Source organism: Anolis carolinensis, chromosome 3, assembly GCF_035594765.1.
Source record: "Anolis carolinensis isolate JA03-04 chromosome 3, rAnoCar3.1.pri, whole genome shotgun sequence".
In the NCBI taxonomy this organism is placed as follows: domain Eukaryota; kingdom Metazoa; phylum Chordata; class Lepidosauria; order Squamata; family Dactyloidae; genus Anolis; species Anolis carolinensis.
In genome coordinates, this window is record NC_085843.1 from 2149672 (window position 1) to 2175427 (window position 25756).

General features: G+C 43.8%; 1 protein-coding gene across 1 annotated transcript in view; it reads left to right on the top strand.

The window, feature by feature from the left end:
* LOC100562583 (sodium-dependent proline transporter) overlaps positions 1 to 25756 on the top strand; it is a 45907-nt gene that overhangs the window by 18109 nt on the left and 2042 nt on the right. The window contains exons 6-14 of the mRNA XM_008122431.3: positions 6163 to 6301; positions 7022 to 7156; positions 10786 to 10889; positions 11712 to 11836; positions 11939 to 12051; positions 16131 to 16265; positions 18626 to 18725; positions 21083 to 21201; positions 23951 to 24124. Coding sequence (XP_008120638.2) covers positions 6163 to 6301; positions 7022 to 7156; positions 10786 to 10889; positions 11712 to 11836; positions 11939 to 12051; positions 16131 to 16265; positions 18626 to 18725; positions 21083 to 21201; positions 23951 to 24124 — 1144 coding nt within the window. The remainder of the gene's footprint in view (positions 1 to 6162; positions 6302 to 7021; positions 7157 to 10785; positions 10890 to 11711; positions 11837 to 11938; positions 12052 to 16130; positions 16266 to 18625; positions 18726 to 21082; positions 21202 to 23950; positions 24125 to 25756) is intronic.

Consider the following 25756-nt stretch of genomic DNA (forward strand, 5'->3'; position numbering starts at 1 on the left):
GTTTCACAAAATCACAAGTCGAACCCTTCCCAAGTGTCTAGGACTGTGTGATGTATTTACGGATGATGCGCGCAGATCCCAGTAGGGTGTCCTTTTGCAGTTGACAGATCGTAATTTTGTCAATGTCTATTGTTTCCAAATGCCGGCTGAGATCTTTTGGCACGGCACCCAGTGTGCCCATCACCACTGGGACCACCTGCACTGGTTTCTGCCAGAGTCTTTGAAGTTCAATCTTGAGGTCCTGATAGCAGCTGAGTTTTTCCTGTTGTTTTTCATCAATGCGACTGTCACCTGGGATGGCGACATCAATGATCCAAACCTTTTTCTTTTCCACAACTGTGATGTCTGGTGTGTTGTGTTCCAGAACTTTGTCAGTCTGGATTCGGAAGTCCCACAGTATCTTTACGTGCTCATTTTCCAATACTTTTGCAGGTTTGTGATCCCACCAGTTCTTTACTGCTGGGAGGTGGTACTTGAGGCATAAGTTCCAATGAATCATTTGGGCCACATGGTTGTGCCTCTGTTTGTAGTCTGTCTGTGCGATTTTCTTACAGCAACTGAGGATATGATCAATGGTTTCTTCGGTTATCTTGGTTTTGGTTTTATTATTATTATTATTATTATTATTATTATTATTATTATTATTATTATTATTAGTGTTGAGGCTTGATGCTACCCCAAATCCTTAGTAGCTCTGTTTCAATCAGACACTAGAAAGAAGAAGATCAAATGCAACAGGTTTATTTTGGCCACAGGAAAACTATTGGGTGTGCAACAGGAAAACAGTGCCACACAATTGAGATGCAACTCAGCCTTCTTAAGGCTGAAGTTTCTAAAGAGGTGCAAGCAAGCCTTTTCTCGTTCACACTTCTCTGCTGCTTTGTCCTTCTCTTGGTGCCTCTTCTCTATCTTCATTCCAGCCATTTCCCCCTTGTGTTGTCGGAGGCTTTCATGGCTGGAATCACCAGGTTGCTGTGAGTTTTTCGGACTGTATGGCCATGTTCCAGAAGCATTCTCTCCTGAAGCATCCTCATCCTCTGAAGATGCCAGCCACAGATATGGGCAAAATGTCAGGAGAGAATGATTCTGGAACATGGCCATACAGACCCAAACTCACAGCAACCCATTTCCTCCCCATTCTAACCATTAGCGGTGGTGTTGTAGTATGTCATTTTACCATATTCTTTTTGCTATGATTGAGTTTATATTGTTTTATTGTGTTTTAATCTGCTTATTTTTATTTGTCGTTGAGATTGTTTATATATGCTTTTAACCTTGTCTATGTTTTGTCTTTGGGCTTGGCCTCATGTTAGCCGCCCCGAATTCCTCCAAGGAGATGGTGGCAGGATACAAAAATAAAGTATTATTATTGTATGACACAGCAAACAAGATAGCTATGCTGGATTTCGTATCACAAAATCACAAGTTGAACACTTCCCAAGTGTCTAGGACTGTGTGATGTATTATTATTATTATTATTATTATTATTATTATTATTATTATTATTATTATTATTTATTATTATTATTATTATTATTATTATTATTTTGGTTTGTGTTAAATACTTGGCCATAATAATAGTTAAGCCTCTGTGATATAGTAAATATCCGCAGCTATGACTGCATTTTATGAATGTTAATGTTTTTCATTGTAATTATGTATGTGTGTGGTTGTAATTCTGAGGTTTTAATCGTTTCAGATTTATGTATTATTTATATGCGAAACTTTGCTGTATTTTCTGGGGCCCCCGAGTCCTTTCGGGGAGATGATAGCAGAGTAGAAATACTATTTATTATTTTATTGTATGACACAGCAAATTAGATAGACATGCTGGATTTCATATCACAAAATCACAAGTCGAACACTTCCCAAGTGTCTAGGACTGTGTGGTGTATTTTTGGATGATGCACGCAGATCCCAGTCAGGTGGCCTTTTGCAGTTGGCAGATCGTAATTTTGTCAATGTCTATTGTTTCCAAATGCCGGCTGAGATCTTTTGGCACGGCACCCAGTGTGCCCATCACCACCGGGACCACCTGCACTGGTTTCTGCCAGAGTCTTTGCAGTTCAATCTTGAGGTCCTGAGAGCGGCTGAGTTTTTCCTGTTGTTTTTCGTCAATGCGGCTGTCACCTGGGATGGCGACATCAGTGATCCAAATCTTTTTCTTTTCCACAACTGTGATGTCTGGTGTGTTGTGTTCCATAACATTATTATTGTTATTATTATTGAATAGTAAGCGGCTCATACCAACATATTGTTGAAGGCTTTCATGGCCAGAATCACTGGGTTCCTGTGAGATTTTTCAGGTTGTATGGCCATGTTTCAGCAGCATTTTCTCCTAACGTTTCACCTGCATCTGTGGCTGGATGCTATTAGCCACAGATGCAGGCAAAACGTCAGGAGAGAATGCTGCTGGAGCATGGCCATACAGCCCAAAAAACTCACAGCAACCACAGCTCATTTCCTCAGGCCTTTGGACCCCCTTGAAGCTCGGAAAGTATTGCAATCGGGGGCCTTGCTGTGATGTCTGTGGCAGTCGCTCGTCTTGCAGAGCATTTCCTTCCCTCCTGTTCCTCCACCACCTGCACCTCCCTGGGTGCGGACGGCGCCATTTCTCTTTTGCAAGGAGAGGCGCTCAGGAAATGCAATCAGTCTGGGTTGCATGGGATTTCCAAGAAGGCTTCCGACCACAGCATTGCATGGCTCTACTTCCTCTGCAACAAAGGCATTGCAGGAGAGTCGTCTGCTGAGGCTCGGTGCTGCCCAAAACCCGAGTCTCTCTATTACAATCGGGCACTAGAAGCGAGGATCTCAAAATGCAATAGGTTTGTTTTTAGCCAGAGCAAAGCTTGTGGTTGTGCAACAGTGCCGCCAGGCTGAGATGCAACTCGACCTTTTGGTAGTTGAGTTTCTAAATATATTAGTTGTGCAATATATTAGGAGTGTTATTAGTACTCCTAATGTATTGCACAATTATAATTTTATTGAATGGCCATTGCGTTGCCCTTGGCTACTGGCTAGGCCTTTATTGTGTGATGTTGTGATTTTATAGTTCTGATGTATTAATTTGTTGTAACTGGAATGTATTTTATGTTGTTGTATTTTATTGTACATGGCTGGGCTTGGTTCCCATGTAAGCCACCCCGAGTCCCCTTGGGGAGATGGGGAGGGATACAAGAATAAAGTTATAAAGTTGTTAAACATGCACACACAAGCATTGTCCTCACACTTCTCTGCTTCTTTGTCCATTTCTCTGTGCCTCTTATCTACAGTAGAGTCTCACTTATCCAACATTATGGATTATCCAACACATTTTTGTAGTCAATGTTTTCAATATATTGTGATATTTTGGTGCTAAATTCATAAATACAGTAATTACTACATAGCATTACAGCGTATAGAACTACTTTTTCTGCCAAATTTGTTGTCTAACGTGATGTTTTGGTGCTTCATTTGTAAAATCATAACCTCATTTGATGTTTAATAGGCTTTTCCTTAATGCCTCCTTATTGTCCAACATATTCGCTTATCCAACATTCTGCCGGCCCGTTTATGTTGGATAAGTGAGACTCTACTGTACCTTCATTTCAGCCATTTCCCCCTTTTTTAGGTCACAATGTCATGTCTCTCAAACCTTCCATCTTTTTAAAACTCCTGCTGTTCTGCTGTTTTTGCTTTGAGTCTCCTTTGGGTGACATAAAGCGGGGTATTAATAATAATAATAATAATAATAATAATAATAATAATAATAATAATAATGTGTTATTGAAGGCTTTCATGGCCGGAATCATGGCTGTGTTGCTGTGAATTTTCCAGACTGTCTGGCCATGTTCCAGGAGCATTCTCTCCTGACGTTTCGCCCACATCTATGGCAGGCATTCTCAGAGGTTGTGAGGTCTGTTGGAAACTAGGCAAGTGGGGTTTATATATCTGTGGAATGATGTCCAGGGTGGGAGAAAGAACTCTTGTCTGCCTGAGGCAAGTGTGAATGTTGTAACTGGCCATCATGATTAGCATTGAATGGCCTTGCAGCTTCAAAGCCTGGCTGCTTCCTACCTGGGGGAATCCTTTGTTGGGAGGTGTTAGCTGGGCCTGATTGTTTCATGCCTAGAATTCACCTGTTTTCTGAGTGTTGTTCTTTATTTACTCTCCTGAATTTAGAGTTTTTTAATTCAATGATAATCAAGGTGGACAATGGCAACATTCACACTTGCCTCAAGCAGACAAGAGTTCTTTCTCCCACCCTGGACATCATTTCACAGACCAGCAACCTCAGAGGATGCCTGCCTAGATGTGGCTGAAACATCAGGAGAGAATGCTTCTGGAACATGGCCATACAGCCTGGAAAGCTCATAGTAATCCAATAACAACAACAATAATAATAATGCAATGGAATGGGATCCCAAAGGCCATCTGGTCCAGTCCCTTGAAGCCTCTGGACACTTGCCATTTGCAGCCCATTGGACCCAAAGCCACAACAAATGAGCCACAAAGAGCCTGAAAGCCCAAGCAATGCATTACATGGCTGGGGTTGTTCTAGTTTTGAAGGTTGCCTGTAATATTGTGTGTCCCCAGCCTCATTTCCCTTCTCGGCAGAAGGGGGTTGCACTGGGCGGTTCCTATGGACTCTTTCAATTAGGAATCTATGGGGATTGTTTGAGGGAGGAGAGACCTTGCTGTGTTCCAGTGTATTGCTTGGTCAGAGGGAGCAGACGGCTTAGAAAATGTACCTTTTGAGGGGGGACCAGAGTTCCCACAATCCACCAGATGGACCTGCATTTACCATTCTGCAGGGGGGTCATCTCCCAAAGCAATGTCCCCAAATAAGGTTCCTATGGATGTGGTTTGGAGGTGGAGGATCCTGCAAGGTCTCTACAGATGCAGTTTGGAGGTGATCTTGGTCTGCTCTGAAGTGGGGATAGGTCTATTGTGGTTCAGTCTGATGATGAAGGGGGATTTGGGTTTATGCAGGCTGACCATGGAAATGTTGATGATGAAAATGCTGAAGGCTCTGAATTGTTAGAGAGGCTGCAGACTAGCAATGAAACAGAAGTTTGTGATAAACAGACTAGCAGTGAAGCAGAAGATAGTGATAAGGGTGACCCTTCACAGGATTCAGAATATCAACAAGTCCCAGGTGTCTCTGGCAGCGAGTCAGAGGAGTCAGTGAATTAGATAGAGAAACAAGGTTAAAGTTAAAAGTGTGGGAACTCAAGGACAAAGGAATGCTTTCTTAGCCTGTAAACGTGGTTAAATAAGGGAGAAACAGGGAAAGATTTCAGACAAAGCAACATTGGTTTTGGAAGCAGAGTTCCCATCTTGTCTATGCTCTTGGAAAAGTATTCTTGCTTTTGATCATGACTGGATCCTGTATTTTGGATGGTGTTTTGAAACTCATGCTGCCTTGTTTTCAGGATTGATTGATTATTAGAGACTTTGAACTATATTCTACAGACTGTTTTTGCCTTGGATTAGTGCCTTCTACTGATTGCCTTTACATTTGGATTATTGCTTTCTATTGGCTGTCCTTACAATTGGACTATTGCTTTCTTGACTGCTTTTTATTCAGACTTTGCTATCTTTTATCAATAGAATCATAGAATCATAGAATAGTAGAGTTGGAAGAGACCTCATGGGCCATCCAGTCCAACCCCCTGCTAAGAAGCAGGAAATCGCATTCAAAGCACCCCCGACAGATGGCCATCCAGCCTCTGCTTAAAAGCCTCCAAGGAAGGAGCCTCCACCACAGTCCGGGGGAGAGAGTTCCACTGCTGAACAGCCTTTCTCACAGTGAGGAAGTTCTTCCTGATGTTCAGGTGGAATCTCCTTTCCTGTAGTTTGAAGCCATTGTTCCATGTCCTAGTCTGCAGGGCAGCAGAAAACAAGCTCCCTCCCTCTTCCCTATGACTTCCCTTCACGTATTTGTACATGGCTATCATGTCTCCTCTCAGCCTTCTCTTCTGCAGGCTAAACATGCCTAATAAACTATTTAAACCAAGTTTGCTGTGGTGGTATGTGTGTAGGAGCAAGGTGAACCAGCCCTGAGGTACAACAAGGTCCCACCTGTGCGGACATTGAGGGGAAGGGAGATTGGGGCTGCAGGGGGCATCCCTGGCTGACCGCAGCGCCGCTGACCACAACCCTGTCCTCTCTGCCTCCCAGTGACCAGGTCCTGGGGGTGACGTCCAGCTCCGGCCTGGGGGACCCTGGCCCCGTGCGGTGGCCCCTGGCCCTCTGCCTGCTCCTGGCCTGGGCCCTCCTCTTCCTCTGCACCTGGAAGGGCATCCACAGCTCAGGAAAGGTGAGAGCAGGTGACCACATCGGCACCAATAATAATAATAATAATAATAATAATAATAATAATAATAATAATAATAATAATAATAACTTTATTTTTATATCCCGCCCCATCTCCCCGAAGGGACTTGGAGTGGCTTACATGGGGCCTTGCCCGACAACAATACAATAACAGCAATAAAACAAGGTCAGCAATAAAACAAGGTCATATCAGTATAACATAACAATGTCATATCAACCAAGTTGCATATGGACTTAGATCAGAAAAGAGGAGGGCTAGAAACCTACTGCCATGCATGCTGTTTGACTTGGTGGGTCTTGAGAAATTAAAGTTTACTACAACTAGGAGAAGGTCTGGAATTTGGGATACATGCCTACCTCTGGTATGATAAAACAAAGTTGGACTCTTAATTTTAATAACCACTACATAAGGAGATTGTTAGTGTGGAATAAGTATAAGAAAGGATATAGCACAGGCATGGGCCAACTTCGGTCCTCACTCCAAGTGTTGTAGACTTCAAGCCAGGTGTAACCAGATGTAAATCTTTGCATTTCATGTTTATTGCTGAAGTGTAGTACCACTAATTTCTCCCTGTTGTAGTTCATTTGGTAAGTTTTGACCAGTCAGCTCCCTCATTTATTGAGGTCCTTTTGTATCTGAACCCTGTCCTCTGGGCATTGTCTCTCCTTCCAACTCGGTGTCCATGTCTGCTGTCTTGCGTAGGTCGTCTACGTCACGGCCACCTTCCCCTACCTGGTCATCCTGGTGCTGATCATCCGAGGGGCCACGCTGGAGGGGTCTCTGGAGGGTGTCCGCTTCTACCTCTCCGCCGACTGGAGCCGCCTGGGCAGCGCGCAGGTGGGTCATCCGTGGCCGGAGAGGGGTGGACACGGGGCAGGGCAGCCCCTCAGCACCGTAAGGAGTTCCAGGGCCACGGCTCCTTTGCAGGCACACATGGGGCATTCTCTTGTGAATACACTATGGAGACGTACAAGGTTTAGAGAAGACCATTTGGATGGGACAATCAAAGGGAAATCAACCATCAAAGTCTTGGGTGTTGTGTGGTTTCTGGGCTATATGACAGCACTTTCTCCTTTTTTCATTTCATTGGAAAGCCTGCAAAACCTTGCTCTTCCAACAAGCTTTCGATGGGTGAAAAACTCGGGGCTATGTCTGTTTTCATTGTTGTTTTTATTGTTATTTTAAAGTTAAGTGTATTGTTTTAATCTATTTCTGTAAACCACTCCGAGCCAAACTGGGAGTAGCGGTATACAAGTCTAATAAATAAATAAATAAATAAATAAATCATCTATGTCTGGCACCTTCAAAGGATCTGATGGTAGTAAATGTAAGTGGAGTATATATATACACGTGGAGTGTCCAGGGTGGGAGGAAAGAACCAGTGTCTGTTAACCAAGTGTAAAGGGTGCATTAGGAAGCTAGAATTTTATGTGTTGAATGGACTCCACCCATTCGCATGAGAGTTGGGCGTCTGTTTCCTTCTTGGGAGGAGAGCGATGGCCAACCTCGATCAAATAGTGAGGAGTAGAGACATCACACTGGCAACAAAGGTCCACATAGTGAAAGCAATGGTATTCCCTGTAGTAACCTATGATTGCAGGAGCTGGACCATAAGGAAGGCTGAGCAAAGGAAGATTATTATTATTATTATTATTATTATTATTATTAAACTTTATTTGTACCCCGCTAGCATCTCCCGAAGGACTCGATGCGGCTTACAAAGGCCAAGGCCTCAACACACAATATAACAATACAAAACAAAAAGCAAATTAAAAACAATTAAAACAGTATAAACCACAAGCAATAACAATACGCTAAAACACAATAGAACTGGGCCGGGCCAGAGTAATGGGTACAAGATTAAAAGTGCTGATGTGACAGGTGATATATAAGGCTTCTAGGGCAAGTGCAGAGTGCGATAGGCGATCTTAATTCTAATAAAGTGCTGATGGGACTTGGTGTTGGAGATTTCCTATTAATCTGGGAAGGCACATTGGAACAGCCAGGTCTTCAAGTTCTTTCTGAAGACTGCCAATGTAGGGGCCTGTCTGATTATTATTATTAATAATAATAATAATAATAATAATAATAATAATAATAATAATAATAAGGAAGCTGAGCAAAGGAAGAGAGACGCTTTTGAACTCTGGTGCTGGAGGAAAATCCTGAGCGTGCCTTGGACCTTGGCAAGAAGGTCCAACCAGTCCACACTCCAGGAAATAATGCCCAGTGGCTGCTCACTGGAGGGAAGGATATTAGAGGCAAAGTTGAAGGATTTTGGCCACATCATGAGGAGACAGGAAAGCTTGGAGAAGAGAATGATGCTGGGAAGGAAAATGGAAGGAAAGAGGAAGAGAGGCCGACCAAGGGCAAGATGGATGGACGGTATCCTTGAAGTGACTGGCCTGACCTTGAAGGAACTGGGGGCAGCGACGGCTGACAGGGAGCTCTGGCCTGGACTGGTCCACGAGGTCACAAAGAGTTGGAAACGACTGAGTGAATGAACAAGGGCGTCTGTATGGAAGCAGCCTGGCTTTTGTTCCATTTGGAGACAGTGTCTGGGTGGTGTTCCTTAGAATCACTGTCTTGATTCTGGTGTTTTTTAATGCTGGTAAACCAGATTTTGTTCATTTTCATTGTTTCCTCCTTTCTGTTGAAATTGTCCATGCACTTCTTGTGGATTTCAGTGGCTTCTCTATGTAGTCTGACATGATGGTTGTGAGTGGTCCAGCATTTCTGTGTTCTCCAATCATGTTCTGTGTCCAGTTGGGTTTCTCAAGGGCTCTGCTCTGGCTGACTTCTCTGGTTGAATGAGTCTGCAGTGCCTTTCATGTCCTTTGATTCATGTCTGGGCAATGCTGTTGCACTTGGTGGTCCCTGTGGAGACTTGTCCACAGATTCATGGTGTACGGAATGGGTTCGACACTCGGGCTAGGCTGGCTTTTAAGTTGTTATAATTTGAAGGTGTTGAATTGTTTAACTTTAAAGTCTTGTCATATAATATTTGGGGTCGTAATTTAATGTTTGTGATTTTCTGTTTAAATTTTTATGGTTTCTATTTTTTTATATTGGCATTGAATGTTTACCTTTGTTGGATACCACCTTGAGTCCCCATGGGGAGATAGAGTGGGATACAAATAAAGTTATTATTGTTATTATTATTTGATACACAACAAGATGAGTACACAGCAAACAAGATCCCTATGCTGGGTTTTGTATTGGATCACACGTCAGACACTTCCCAAGTGTCTAGGACTGTGATGTATGGGCAAATAATGTATGCAGATCCAAGTAGGGTGGCCTTTTGCAGCTGACAGGTGGTGATTTGGTCAGTGCTGATTGTTTTTAAGTGCAGGCCAAGGTCTTTAGGCACTGCGCCCAGTGTGCCGATTTCCAGTGGTTTATATAGTGTGTGAAATGTTCACTCATTGTTAAAGTAAGTGTGTGGAGCTTCGGTAAGCATTATAGCAGAGGAATGGTTCAGTGCATAGAATTAGATTTACTGCCTAGAGTGACATGATTCAGCTTCCGCTACTTAGCTGGACATCAGTCACTGGGAATGGAATGTGGGAGGCGACAAGTTTATGCTTCTTCGCTGGTCGCCATCAATTCTACCAGACATGTGTTAGCTGCGCTTGTGTACATAGCTGTAAATAACTTCAATAAATTTCTGAACCGCGGGGATAGACTGACAACTGACTGATGAGAGTTTTATTTTCCGTGAGAATGGACAGATTGCCAGGTCTTCAGAAGGAAAGGAATTGAGACGGGAGAAGGTGAATAAGTCTCAACTAACCTCTCACACATGGACAGTCTTTGCATAATATTATTATTATTATTATTATTATTATTATTATTATTATTATTATTATTATTATTATTATTATTATAATATAGTAGACTCCTGCAGAAGTTAGAGGGTCCCTCTTATCCTTTGCTGAACATAGCATTTGTTGAATTTTCTTAGTGGGTCTGTAGATTGGCTGTAGATTCGACAAATGTTATGTTCAGCAAAGGATTATAGGCATCCTGTAACTACTGTAGGAAAATTGAACCTTCCTCACAGTAGTACAACTGGGCCTTTTATAAGGAAGGTTGTGGAGAGATCCTCATTTCTGACAAAGAATGCCATGAGTAGGCTGATCCTGCTGTTTGCTGACCAATACCTATTTGAAACAAACGGTTAGACGGGTGGAATGCCTGACGTCAAGTCATAGACATGGAGACCCCGTTCTGAGAATCTGGATTCCATTTTGTCAAACAAAGGCAAGCTTCCAAACCTTAAGAGTGCCGAGAGGGTGGGCTTCCCTTCTTGACCAAGCTAGGACTAGGGACAAAGTGAACTACTGTGTGTTGCTCTCTTAAAACTGCCTAACAGGTGGTGGCTCCCTTGCGAGGCAGACCCACAACCACATCTCTCTCTTGACGCCTGACTGCCTGTTCCTCCTCTCCTTCTCCTTGCCCAGGTCTGGAATGACGCGGCCTCCCAGATCTTCTACTCGCTGGGCATCGGCTTCGGGGGCCTCCTCTCCATGGCCTCCTACAACAAGTTCCACAACAACGTCATCAGGTGGGGCCCCGGGGGGTGTGCGGAAGGGCCTGAAACATGGGCCAGACCATCCTTTTAGGGAGGGGAAATGCCCAACTAGTCTCCATGCAGCACCAAAGTTCTCTGGATTTTTAAAACTATTAAAATCTGTCATCTATCTGTCTGTCTCTCTGTCTGTCTCTCTATCTATGTATCTATCATCTATCCATCCACCTGTCTATCCATGCATCTGTCTATCTTATCCATTCAGCTTACCTTTCCATCTAGCTATCTGCCCATCCACCCATCTATATATCCAGCCATCTATCTATCTATCTGTTGACATCCATGTATTTGTCTAAGTATTTATTTATCTGTTCATTCCTCCATCCCCTTATCTATTTGAACTGTCTATCCATCTGTCTGTGTATCTCTCTATGTATCTACCCATCTTTCCATCCATCGAACTATCTGTCCATCCATCCATTCAGCTGTCTGTCTATCATCCATCCGTCTGTATATCATCTATCCATCCACTGATCCATCCATTGATCCATTTGCCCATCCATCCCTCTATCTATCCATGTATCTGTCATCCATCCATTTCTGCATCCATCTGCCTATCCACCTGTCTGTCTGTTTGTCTGTCCTGCCTCCCTCACCTGTACTCCAAAACTGGGATCCAGGAAGTGACTGGAGTTTGGACTACTGCTTCCAGAACACCCTAGAGCCAGCGCATCCGGTGTGGATCCAGGCTCTGTCCTGCCCTCTCCGCTCCGCTCTGCCAGTCCCTTCTGGGCAACTCTTGCTCTTCCCTCCGAGACAGAACCCTGCAATGGACCTTCTGTTGCCTCTCTCTCACAGGGACACGTTGGTCATCGCCATCGGGAACTGCACCACCAGCTTCTTTGCCGGCTTCGCCATCTTCTCCATCCTGGGCCACATGGCCTGGCGGAAGAAGGTGCCGGTGGGGCAGGTGGCCGACTCAGGTACGGACGGGTGGGGCTCCTTCCTTCCTTCTTGGTGGTTGAGGCCCCTTCCCATGAAGCTTCAGTGGAGACCCCTTTTCCCCATGATAACAACTCTTCCAGGTCCCGGCTTGGCCTTCGTGGCTTACCCAGAAGCCCTTGCGTTGCTGCCCGGCTCGGCCTTCTGGTCCGTTCTCTTCTTCCTGATGCTCTTCACCCTTGGAGTGGACACTTTGGTGAGTGGGGTTGACCAGGTCAATGTCCTCCCCTTGGACTTATTATCATTGTGTTTATGTACACCATATTTTTCTCTCCACAAGGAGGCTGTGTGGGGGTCTGTAGTGCAACCCAACCACAGACACACAACTGTGGTTGGGTCAACAGCAAAGTTTTGGCAGTTTAGTAAACCTTTTCCATGCTTTCATGAATTTGGAATGACATTGACGGGCTGGGCTTTAGCACAGCTGGCTAATCACTAGCATCACTAGATCTCTACCGACCGAAAGGTTGGCAGTTCGAAGCCTGGGTCGGGGTGAGCACCTGACCTTCAGCCCAGCTCACTGTCCACCTAAGTAGTTCAGAAACAGTTGAGAGCTATGAGTAGAGTATGTAGTGCAGCGGTCCCCAAACTTTTTAAATAGGGGGCCAATTCACAGTCCCTCAGACCATTGGTGGGCCGGACTATAGTTTTTTTTAAAAAAACTATGAACAAATTCCCATGTACACTGCACATCTGTTATTTTGAAGTAAAAAACAAAATGGGAACAAATACAGCCTCAATGTTAATATGGCTGTGGCGCAGGCTGGTGAGCAGCCAGCTGCAACAAATCACTCTGACCAAGAGGTCATGAGTTTGAGGCCAGCTCAGAGCCTGCGTTTGTCTCTGTCTTTGTTCTATGTTAAGGCGTTGAATGTTTGCTTTATGTGTAATGTGATCCGCCCTGAGTCCCCTTCAGAGTGAGAAAGAAGGGCGGAATATATATACAGCTCGGGCTGTGGCGCAGGCTGGAGAGCAGCTGCAATGAATCACTGCAATGAATCACTCTGACCAGGAGGTCATGAGTTCGAGGCCTGCTCGGAGCCTATGTTTGTCTTGTCTTCATTCTATGTTAAAAGGCATTGAATGTTTGCCTATATGTGTAATGTGATCCGCCCTGAGTCCCCTTCGGGGTGAGAAAGAAGGGCGGAATATAAATACTGCAAATAAATAAATAAATAATCATAATAAAAATAATAAAGAGGGTTGGAAGAGACCACTTGGGCCATTTAATCCAACCCCCTTCTACCTTTGTGCACCAAAAGCACAAGCAAAGCACACCTGACAGATGGCCACCCAGCCTCAATGATGATGATGATAATAATAATAATGCTTTGATTGAAGTCAAAAATCAGAAACTCCGCACTACAAACTAGAGCTGACAGCTGGCACAACAAAACACTGCATGGAAAGTTCCTTGACAAAATTGAAGGAAAAGCTGATAAGGAGAAGACCTGGCTCTGGCTCCCGAATGGGACCCTGAAGAAGGAGACAGAAGGCCTGATCCTTGCAGCCCAGGAGCAAGCCATCAGAACAAATGCAATTAAGGCCAAGATCGAAAAATCAGCTGATGACCCAAAATGCAGACTGTGCAAGGAAGCTAAACGAAACCATTGACCACATCCTCAGCTGCTGTAAGAAAATTGCACAGACAGACTACAAACAGAGGCACAACTATGTGGCCCAAATGATTCATTGGAACTTATGCCTCAAGTATCACCTCCCAGCAGCAAAGAACTGGTGGGATCACAAACCTGCAAAAGTATTGGAAAATGAACATGCAAAGATACTGTGGGACTTCCGAATCCAGACTGACAAAGTTCTGGAACACAACACACCAGACATCACAGTTGTGGAAAAGAACAAGGTTTGGATCATTGATGTTGCCATCCCAGGTGAGAGTCGCATAGATGAAAAACAACAGGAAAAACTCAGCCGCTATCAGGACCTCAAGATTGAACTTCAAAGACTCTGGCAGAAACCAGTACAGGTGGTCCCGGTGGTGATGGGCACACTGGGTGCTGTGCCAAAAGATCTCAGACAGCATTTGGAAACAATAGACATTGACAAAATCACCATCTGCCAACTGCAAAAGGCCACCCTACTGGGATTTGCACACATCATCAGAAAATACATCACACAGTCCTAGACACTTGGGAAGTGTTCAACTTGTGGTTTTGCGAAACGAAATCCAGCATATCTATCTTGTTTGCTGTGTCATACAACGTCGTTGTGTTGATAATAATAATAATAATAAAAATCACACAGTCCTAAATGCTTGGGAAGTGTTCGACTTGTGATTTTGTGATAGAAAATCCAGCATATATATCTCGTTTGCTGTGTTATACTGTGTCCTTCTGTCAATAATAATAATAATAATAATAATAATAATAATAGAGAGGGTCGGAAGAGACCCCTTGGGCCATTTAGTCCAACCCCCTTCTGCCTTTGTGCACCAAAAGCACTAGCAAAGCACCCCTTAATAATTAATGATTAATTAAATAATAATTAAAATACCATTATAAACAAGCAAAGCTTTGGAAGGTGCACCTCAGGCAAGGGAGGAGGTGGGAAAGGCATGTGCCTTTTCCTCTTGCTTCATGCTGCACGTGCCTTCCTCGGTGGAAGAGGAGGAGGGAGCTGCTGCTGTGGGGGTCGGATAAATGGCTTCAATGGGCCACATGTGGCCCCTGGGCCTTAGTTTGGGGACCCCTGATGTAGTAGAATATGTTCACTGCGCTTGACTATTAGCTATTCATTTTGAGTATGTTTTAATCTATATATATAAAAGAGTGATGGCATCACGGCGACCCACAAAACAACAAAACTACAGGCCCCCCAACCTCGAAATTTGACGACACAACCCATCATCCACGCCTCTAGGTTGATACAACAAAAAGAAAAGAAAAATAAAGTCCTAATTAGAGAGAGAGGAATAATTGCTTTTATCCAATTGCTGCCAGTTAGAAGGCTAAGATCCTCCAACTTGGTCTCCTAGCAACCCAATAAAAATAATAAAAAACACTAAAAATAATAAAAAACACTAAAAAATTAATACAATAAAATCCCATAATAACAAAAAATAACTAAAAATTATACAAGAAAATAAAAGATAATAAATAAAAAGATAGCTTACAATAAAATTAATTAAAAAATACAAATAACATCAAATAAAAATTACACAACAGTTTTTAACCAATACCACCACCACTTTGCCACAGCAACGCGTGGCCGGGCACAGCTAGTTTATTATATGTTTTATTATTTTATTATTATATGTTTTATGATTTTATGTTTATATGTTTTCAGTGTATTTATGTGATTGTAATTTATTGTGTATTGCTGGGCCTGGTCCCCAAGTGAGCTGCTTTGGGTCCCTTCAGGGAGATGGGCCGGGATATAAGAATAGAGTTGTTATTAAGTTATTATAGAGAAATTAGGCACTGCTTAAGCAGGGAGGTATTTCATGGAAAAGCCAGAAATGCCGGCGATCAAAGAACAAGAGGAAAAGTCTGTGATCAAGGGCTCGTTGTCATAGCAGATAGAGCGACAGCACCTCCCTGGGGCCGGAATCGAGCACAACCTCCAAGATGTCGAAGTTGGAAAAATGCCGACATAATTGTTGAAGTGGGAATGATTGTATATAGAGTTGTTTAAATGTAATTGAGTTATAGTGATGCAATGTGAGCTGGAGATTGCATCATGCACTGTCTGCTGTCCACTATGCGAGTGTGTAAAGAGTTAACTGTGTATTGCATCAGACAGCAGAGGTGGTTATAAATAGCTCCCTGTGTTATCTGTTCGCTCTCTGCCCTCTGCTCTCTTTGCCTCTTTGCACTCTGTCTGTATATATCGTCTTGAGAGTTATCCGTTTGTTAGTAAATCTTTTGTAGAAAGCCAAACAGGCTTCAGCCTATTTATTGGTGCCAGTGATTCTTCGTTGATCTTCCGCTGCATGTGTGTTTATCCAAACCGCGCGCTCTGACAGTAATACCTCTGTTTGTTGTCTGTCCTGTGTGTCTAACGGCATTGAATGTTTCCCATGTATATGTTCTGTGATCCGTGCTGAGTCCTCTTTGGGTAAGAAGGGTTGGAGTAGATGAGGCAATGGCTTAAGCGGCGGAGGGGCAAAAGGAATGAGCCTGAGGCTGTGAGGAATGGTGGGAGTTGGAGTCCAAAACACCAGGAAGAAGGCCCCAAGTTTGCCTATTCCTGGACTAGATGGCCCCTGAGGTCTCGTCCATCTCCATGATTCTGTTCTTTTTATGCTCTTCCCAGTTTGGCAACATGGAGGGCATCTCCACGGCTTTGATGGACGAGTTCCCTTCGCTGCGGGAGAGGAAGAAGAAGGCCCTCTTCCTGGCCCTCCTCTGCGCTGCCTTCTACCTCCTGGGCCTCCTCCTGATCACAGAGGTAAAGTGGCCTTCCTTTGGAGACAGGAGACAGGTGGAGTGTCCCCTTGAGCGTCATGCCATTCCTGTTGGAAGGGAAGAACCATGCACGCAATGAGGGAAAGGAACCCTGTGGAGCAGGCCTGCTCTATTGCTTTTCACCACAGTTTCTTAGATCTAGGCCCGGGCTGTGGCGCAGGCTGGTGAGCAGCCAGCTGCAGCCAGCTGCAACAAATCACTCTGACCAAAAGGTCATGAGTTCGAGGCCAGCTTGGAGCCTATGTTTGTCTTGTCTTTGTTCTATGTTAAAGGCATTGAATGTTTGCCTTATGTGTGTAATGTGATCCGCCCTGAGTCCTCTTCAGGGTGAGAAGGGCGGAATATAAATACTGTAAATAAATAAATCAATAAATCCATGTCACTCAAGGCTTGAAATGATGCACATCTAAGTTGTGTGTCACCAGCACGAAATGTTTGGGAAGCTCTGCTTTAGTGTGTGCTTTGATTACCTTCTTGCTTGAGAAGGGAGCATCATGATGCCTTTCTCTGCCTTGAGATAGACGGCACAGACCAGTGGTTCTCAACCTTCCTAATGCAGTGACCCCTTAATCCAGTTCCTCATGTTGTGGTTGTTGGGAATCACCCTGGACTACTCAAGTCTAGATGTAGTCAGATAGATGATAGAGTTAGATTGAGGGAATCCTTTCCCTGTTTCCAAAGCATGCCTAGACAGGCTTTACTGTGTTTCACTCTATCCTGTTTACGTCACACCCTTTACTTTGAAGTTAGTAGAAATGTAAATCTCCAGGGACACTAACTTCCCATTGGTCAGAATGTCTTTTATGGCCCCAATAAACTGGACTATGAGGTTGGAACCATTTTGGTTCTCTCTTCTCCTTTTGTTCTTCTAGCTAACAAGAAGCATCTCGCCATCTCTCCTGGCAAGATGTAACTATTTAGATGTTTGTTATTTTTCCTTTCTTATTTTTCCTTAGACACCAGTTTAGAGTAGACTAGACAGCTCCCAAGCCTTTCTATCTACAATGGAGTTCTTTTTACCTGAATAAATACTTTTTGAACTTTTACTGAGACTCTGCACTCCATTGCCATCCTAACTGATTAAAGGCTTCTCTTGCTCACCCCGTGTAAGTAATTGTTGCATTTGAAAGCTTTTGCTTTTGCTACTCTGCTGATTTTTGGTGGAATCTCCCCCAGAGAGGGTTACATTGAGTCTAACCGCTCAGAGATTACCACAACAGTGGTGACCCCCAACCATAAAATTGTTTTTGTTGCTACTGTTATGAATAGTGATGTAAATATCTGATATGCAGGATGTATTTTCACTGGACCATATTTGGCACAAATACCTGATGTGCCCAAATTTGAATACTGGTGGGGTTGGGGGGGGGATTGATTTTGTCATTTGGGAGTTGTAGTTGCTGGGATTTATAGTTCACCTCCAATCAAAGAGCATTCCGAACTCCACCAATGATGGAATTGAACTAAACTTGGCACACAGAACTCCCATGGCCAACAGGAAATACCAGAAGGGTTTGGTGGGCATTGACCTTGAGTTCGGGAGTTGTAGTTCACTTAATCCAGGGATCCAGGACTCAAACAATGATAGATCTGGATCAAACTTGGCACGAATACTCAATATGTCCAAATAGGAACACTGGGAGAGTTTGGGGAAAATAGACATTGACATTTGGGAATTGCAATTGCTGGGATTTGACTGGTCCATGAGGTCATGAATAGTCGGAAACGACTGAGTGATTGAACAACAACAAACAACCAAAGAGCCCCTTGAACTCCACCAATGATAGAATTGGGCCAAACTTCCCAAACAGAACCCTATAGACAGGCAGGCAGGAGAGTCAGCATCAGGGGCTCTTCTACCAGGTTAGGCAACTTTCCTTTCCCCATCTACTCTTTTATGTGTATTACCTGCAACTCAAATGATAAACCAGGAAGGGAATGTGATCTGTGGGCCACATCTGGCCCTTGAGAACGTCTCCTCAAGGCCTCCAGACCAAAATCCCATGAAAAGTTGATGCCATTTTAAGGCAGCATTTCATCTCAATACTTATCCAAATGCCCTGAAAGCTGGCCACAAATGCAGTGGTTCAGACCCCTCTGCCTCCAGAGCCCACCTCCAGCCTCACTCTCCTCCAAACATTAGGATCATTTTTAATGACTGTAAATAACATGCTGATCTGCTTTGGAAGGTGGTAAACTCTCCACCTAAAGATCAGATGTGCATCTTTTGGGAGGGTTTGTGTTGTGTATCCCTGCCTAGCAGACTGGGGTTGGACTGGATGGCCTTTGGAGTCCCCTTGGTGACTTCTCCGCTCCTAATGTCTCTCGTTTCCCTGTGGACAGGGCGGCATTTACTGGTTCACCCTCATTGACGCCTACAGCACGAGCTTCGGCCTCATCATCATCGCCCTCTTCATGTGCCTCGGCATGGCCTTCTTTTACGGTGAGTCCTTTGCAGGAAACATGGCTCAGTTATATAATGCCTCCAAAAAGTTTTGCCAGAATCCTTGCTGGGTTGGGCACCCTCCTGCAAGAACATTTGGTTTAAGGTGGGTTTCCTTTAGAGACGTAAATGAAACCCATAAAGGATTTCTGGGAGGGTGAGTGCTCTGGGTCCACATTTCTGTCGCAGAGACCCAGTGTGTGCCCAGAAAGGCAAAAAGGCAGCTCTTCAAAGCTTTTAAACAGAGGCTGGATGGCCATCTGCCGTGGGTGCTTTGAATGTGTTTTCCTGCATGGCAGGGGGTTGGACTAGATAGCCCTTTGAGGTCTCCCCACCCAAACAGTTGAGAAATGCTTGCACTTTATAACTATATTATTGCACTTTAGTTTAAATGGTTCCTCCATGCTATCCCGCACCAACCTGGTGGTCCATCTTATTTTAAATTTTTATTTATTTTATTTTTAAATGAGTTTTTATGGTTAATGTATTGTTTTGCATAATGTCGATTTTACTGTATTTTTATTCATTGTAATATGTTTTATTGTAGTACTTTGTTCATTGTTTTCAGGCCTTTGCCCCGTCTTAGCCGCCCCGCCTAAAGTTACTTACTCTTCCAACTCTATGATTCTGTTATTCCAAAACAACAATCATGGCAACTCCCGGTCTTGGAAAATGGGGGTTATTTGATGTTTGAACAGGACAAAGAAGCATGGAAGCCTCTTTAAGAGTTGGGTTGCTTCTCTCAACAGCTTCTGTTAGAAAAAATGTACCACTTTGCGGGGGGGAGAGCAGAAAATGGGCAATATAATAATAATAATAATCCAGCATACGCATCTCGTTTGCTGTGTCATACTCTGTCTTTGTGTCAATAATAATAATAATAATAATTATTATTATTATTATTATTATTATTATTATTAATAATACTTGTATTGACTCAAGTCTCATGTGCCTTTGAATCCAATGCACACAATTTTCAATGAGACCAAAAAAAGTATTTGCTGGCAAATGTACTGTGCAGTGGCTAAAGGAAATTTGGCTTTAAAAATGTGCACATTGCAGTCGCTCTCTGATTAGACTCCCTCTTTTAAAACACAAGTTGTGTTATTGTGTTAGGACACCCAAGCTTCCAGCAACGGAAAGCAAAACCTTGAGGTGCATCTATGCTGAAGAATGAATCCACTTTAACTGCTTGGGTTCAATGCTGTGGAGTCATGGGAGCTGCCAAAGAATGATGATGCCTCACCAAGCTACAACTGAACTGCTGACCTGAAGGTTGGGTTGCTGACCTGAAGGTTGCCAGTTCAAATCTGCGATATGGGGTGAGCTCCTGTCTGTCAGTTCTAGCTTGTGGGGACGTGAGAGAAGCCTCCCCCAGAATGGTAACACACCTGGGCGTCCCCTGAGCAACGTCTTTGTAGACGGCCAGTTGTCTCACACCAGAAGCGACTTGCAGTATGTTCTCAAGTTGCTTCTGACACGATTAATAAAAAAAGCTACAAATCCCAGGATCCCATAACATTGAGCTTTGGGCATTAAATGAGACTCAGTCCCTCGAAGAGGAGCTCCAGGTGCAGCTTCCCCTTTGGCTTTGGTATTGCGCCAAATTGCTATGTGTGTGTGTGTAAAGAAATCCTTGCAAAAGTTGTTTGCAAGGGAACTCTGCAAAAGAGCTCAGCTTTGCAGAGGCAAAGCCACGCCTAAAACAATGTATCTGTTTGCTGGCAGATGGCTGAGATTGTCAGTTGGGAATTTGAGCTTCAAGAGAGAGCACAGGAAAGGCTCTCTAGCTACGGTTAAGTAGTAGTTTGAATATGCTATGCTGTATATATTGAATATTCTGATTGATTAGTTACTGATCTTATGCAACTACATGGACATTGTACGATTGCAGAACTGTTTTATATTTCAACTCAACAAGCAAGAGTAAAGTTCCTTTGTTCTTTTCAATTCATCTGCCTGGTGTGTTTTCTTTGCACATGGTGTTAACTGGACGCTACTGGTTCCACTATACACTCACCTGGTAACATTTGGCTCAGTCCTAAGATGACCATATTACACAAATCTAACACACACCTTAATTTTGGCAAGGTCATTTAGCTCAGAGAGATGAGCATTAGGTTTGAATAATTACAGTAATAATAATAATAATAATGATGATATACCTCACGTTTATCCAGATTGAGATGAAGTGGGAGGCAAGGGACATAATGGACCATGGAAGCCTATTTTGGTGCCTATTTTTGCCCACTTTCCAGCTTCAACCCTCCTGACTGTGGGATGCCAGGGGCCACGAGTGCAAGCCAATGTGTCCCTCCACTTGCTCAACCCTTCTCTTCTCCTTTTCTGTCTTGCAGGGGTAAACCAGTTCTGCCGGGACATTGTGGACATGATCAGCCGTTGCCCTCCCTGGTGCAGCCAGATGGTGCTCTACTTCAAGGCCTGCTGGGTGGTCTTCACTCCGGGGCTCCTCCTGGTAGGAGAGTGACTCTTTGCTCCTTACTCATTGCTCCTCTGGGTCCCAAGGTTCAAGTCCAGAGGGTGAAGGCGGCCCGTGACACTTGCTTCATGCAACCAAGGTGGTTTGGGGCTGTAAGGTCCCTTTGTGCATTGGTTGTGTTGCTATAAGAGCAGACATGGGCAAACTTGGGCCCTCCAGGTGTTTTGGACTCCAACTCCCACAATTCCTAACAGCCTACCGGCTGTTAGGAATTGTGGGAGTTGCAGTCCAAAATGTTGAAGTGGGAATGATTGTATGTAGAGTTGTTTAAATGTAATTGAGTTATAGTGTTGCAATGTGAGCTGGAGATTGCATCATGCACTGTCTGCTGTCCACTATGCGAGTGTGTAAAGAGTTAACTGTGTATTGCATCAGACAGCAGAGGTGGTTATAAATAGCTTGCTGTGTTATCTGTTCTTCTCTCTGCCCTCTGCCCTCTGCCTATTTGCACTCTGTATGTATATGTCGTCTTGAGAGTTTTTCTGTTTGTCAGTAAATCTTTTGTAGAAAGCCAAACAGGCTTCAGCCTATTTATTGGTGCCAGTGATTCTTCGTTGATCTTCCGCTGCATGTGTGTTTATCCAAACCGCGAGCTCTGACACAAAACGCCTGGAGGGCCCAAGTTTGCCCATGCCTGCTATAGAGTTACACTCACACATCAGAGCCACTGGTCAATCCTACCCCTGACATCTATATGTATAGAGCTCACAACCATCATGTGTCAATCACCCCAAATGTCCCTTCCCTTTCCCACATATCAAAGCCGTTGGGTTTTTATGGCTGTCTTAACGTCACCTTTGTTTCTGTCCCCGTTTGTCCATATGTGATGAGATTGCACTGGGGTGTCATAATTCAATAACGTTATTAAAGTAGATATAACTGATTTTAATGTTTGTGTCTATTTATAATTATTTTATGTCCCGGCATGGAGTGTTTACTGTATACCGTATATACTCAAGTATAAGCTGACCCGAATATAAGCCGAGGTACCTAATTTTACCACAAAAAAAGCTGGGAAAACATTGACTCCAGTATAAGCCGAGGGTGGTAAATTTCAGAAATAAAAATAGATACCAATAAAGTTACATTAATTGAGGCATCGGTAGGTTAAATGTTTTTGAATATTTACATAAAGCTCAAATTTAAGGTAAGACTCTCCAACTCTGATCAAATCATGATTCTCATCTTCTTGAATGTAAATGTGCTTATGTATCCTTTTAATAATAATAGAGTAGAATAATACATGTAATAATATGTATTATTATTACATAATAATAATAATAATTACGGGAAAATAATAAATGCAATAATAATAATAATAATAATAACAGAATGAAATAATAAATGTATTATTATTAATAATAATAATAGAGTAAAATAAATGTAATAGTAGCAACAGTAATAGAGAAAAATAATAAATGTAATAATACCAATAATAATAGAGAAAAATAATAAATGTAGCATATATTCTCGAGTATAAGCTGACCCAAATATAAGCCAACCAGGACCCTCACCCGAGTATAAGCCGAGGGGGGCTTTTTCAGTCTTAAAAAAAGGGCTGAAAAACTAGGCTTATACTCGAGTATATACAGTCTAGGTCGTGCTCCACCCTGAGTCCCCTTCGGGGTGAGAAAGAAGGGCGTAATTTAAATACTGTAAATAAATAAATAACAAAATAAATTATGACAGGTGCTCATTCTAGTACAGAAGCCACTCTCCAGCAGAGAGAGCACAAAGGGCTGTTGTGCACACCTGCACAAGTTGAACCACAGGGTGCATTTACACTATGGAATGAATGCACTCTGAAGTTGGTAGTTTGGTGAGGCACTCTTTGGCAGCAAAGGCTGAAAGACCTTGTGAAACTACTCTGCTCCCACAATTCGGTAGCCTTAAGCCATTGCAGTTAAAGTGGTTTCAAACTGCATTCTTTCCACAATGTCAATGCATTCACACAGATGGAATGGTGCAGTTAGAAGGGGTCTCTAGTGGTCATCTAGTCCAGTTCACTGCCAGTGGGATGGGAACTTCATGTCTGCATCATCCTGTAGAGAAAGTATGTGTATGTATCCAGGTTTTGTCAAACATCCATTAGAAAGAGCCCACCATAGCCCTGCAGAAGGTGTCCCATTGTCGTTCTTGCCTCTAGGAATCCCTCCCACAGGTTCAGCGAGAATCCTCTTCCTTAGCATTTGAATCCATCCTTTTTGTTTCTGTTTGGAACTTTTTCTTCCTACCTTTTCCCAGGATGACGGGTAGTCTCACTCCCCTTTCTACACCGTTGTGGTTATCCTCCCCTTGGAGAGGCTATGCCCTGTTCCAGGAGTTTTTTCGGCTACAAATCCCAGCAGCAGGGAGAGATTATGGGAGTTATAGTCCAGCAACAACTTGGTGGGTGGAGGTGTTCATAGTGGCTCCACTTCCTACTACTGCCCTTGAGACTGGAACTCAAAAGACAAGAGATTCCACCTGAACATGAGGAAGACCTTCTGCAGTGGAACTCTGGTGGAAGCTTCCTTGGAGGCTTTTAAACTGAGGCTGGATGGCCATCTGTTGAGGGTGCTTTGATTGTCCCTGGGTCTCTATGATGCTCCAAGGGCCCTGGCTTGGGGGTTCTGGGCTCCTGTGGCTTCTCTAAAGGAGAGCTGCAGAGCATCCTTTGGGGAGGGGGCCTTGGAGAACATGGCTCATATGTCACCCCCTCCTCTTTCTTCATCTCTGTCCCCAGTTCACCCTCTTCTACATCTTCCTGGACCTCTCCAGCACCACCCTGCACTACGGGACCTACGCCTTCCCTGCCTGGGGGGAGGCCCTGGGGGTCTGCATGGGGGTCCTGACCTGCGCCCAGATCCCCCTCTGGGCCGCCATCGCCTTGTGCAAGGAAACCGGGACGCTGGCTGATGTGAGTATTGTTAATGTGGGATTTGTGTATCGATAGTGTTCAAATGCAATTTGTGCCATGCTTGTATTGCAACTGATTACATCAACCAGAACGTACCATAATGTGGAAAGAGTTAATTGCCAAGAAGCTATTATGACCTTGATGTGTGGCTGGAACTAGGGAGTATCCAGGCACAATTTTTTTGTGCATAACGATTACATCAGTTCAGTTCAGTTGAGTTCTGTCTGCCTAGAGTTTGAGTCAAGTTCTGATGGAGAACAGAGCAGTCCTGTGTTCGTCTGTCGTCTGCAAGTCTTTGTGTTGATTATTGCTGCAGACAGGAAAACTTTGTCAATAGTTTTACCAACATCTCCGAGTGTCTTGTCGTTCTGCGTTCCACTGCTTCCATCCAACTACTGCTGCGCTGCAAATACTCTGACAAGTATTGGGGAAAGGGGGTGTATTGAGAGACTGCATTGAGAGACCCCCCTCCTCCACCCTAAGGAAATCCTTGTGATCCTGTCATTGAAGGGACAAATGGGGATGTATGCTGGGAGTGGATGGGAATGGAGCCAAATGGCAGGAACCCTAAAGGTGTTGCCAGGAAATTATAAAATTGCAATTGCCCCTGGATTGTTGGAAGAGAGGAAAGTTTAATCTCACCGCATCACAGGAGATGATACAATTAATGTGTTAGCCTTTATATAGGTCAGTGTGTGGGTAGGAGTAAATGAGTCAATCAGGTCCTCCCAATCGACAATATCCTGGTAACAGAAAAAAAATCTGTGTTGTTGAAGGCTTTCACAGCCATAATCACTGGGGTCTTGTGTGGTTTCTGAGCTGTATGGCCAACATGTTCTAGCAGCACTTCCTCCTGACATTTCGCCTGCATCTGTGGCTGGCATCTTCAGGAAATCTGATAATAGTCAAGCAAGTGGAGTCTATATACCTGGGGAATGTCCAGGATGAGGAGAAAAAACCATTGTCTGTTAAGCAAGTCTAAAGGGTGCAATTAGCAAGCTGGATTTGTGTGTGTTGAGTGGAATCTACCCATTAGCATGTGAGTTAGGCACTTGTATGGAGGTAGCCTGGCCTTCGTTTCCTTTGATTTGTGTTGTCGAAGATTTTCATGGCCGGGATCACAGGGTTGTTGTATGTCTTTCGGGCTGTGTGGCCATGTTCCAGAAGTATTCTCTCCTGACATTTCGCCCACATCTATGGCAGGCATCCTCAGAGGTTGTGAGGCATGGAGAAACTAGGCAAGGAAGGTAAATATATATCTGTGGAGAGTCCAGGGTGTGACAAGAGTCCTTTGTCAGTTGGAAGCCAGTGTTAATGTTGCAATTAATCACCCTAATTAGCATTGGAAAGGTTTGTCACTTGCCTGGGGGGCATCCTTTGTTCAGTCATTAGCCGTCCTTAACCATTAAGTCATTAGAGTCATTAACCCCAAGGGACGGCTAATGACTCTGAACAAAGGATGCCGCCCAGCAAGAGACAAACCTTTCCAATGCTAATTAGGGTGATTAATTGCAACATTAACGCTGGCTTCCCAGTGACAAAGGACTCTTGTCACACCCTGGACTCTCCACAGATATATATTTACCTTCCTTGCCTAGTTTATCCATGCCTCACAACCTCTGAGTAGGCCTG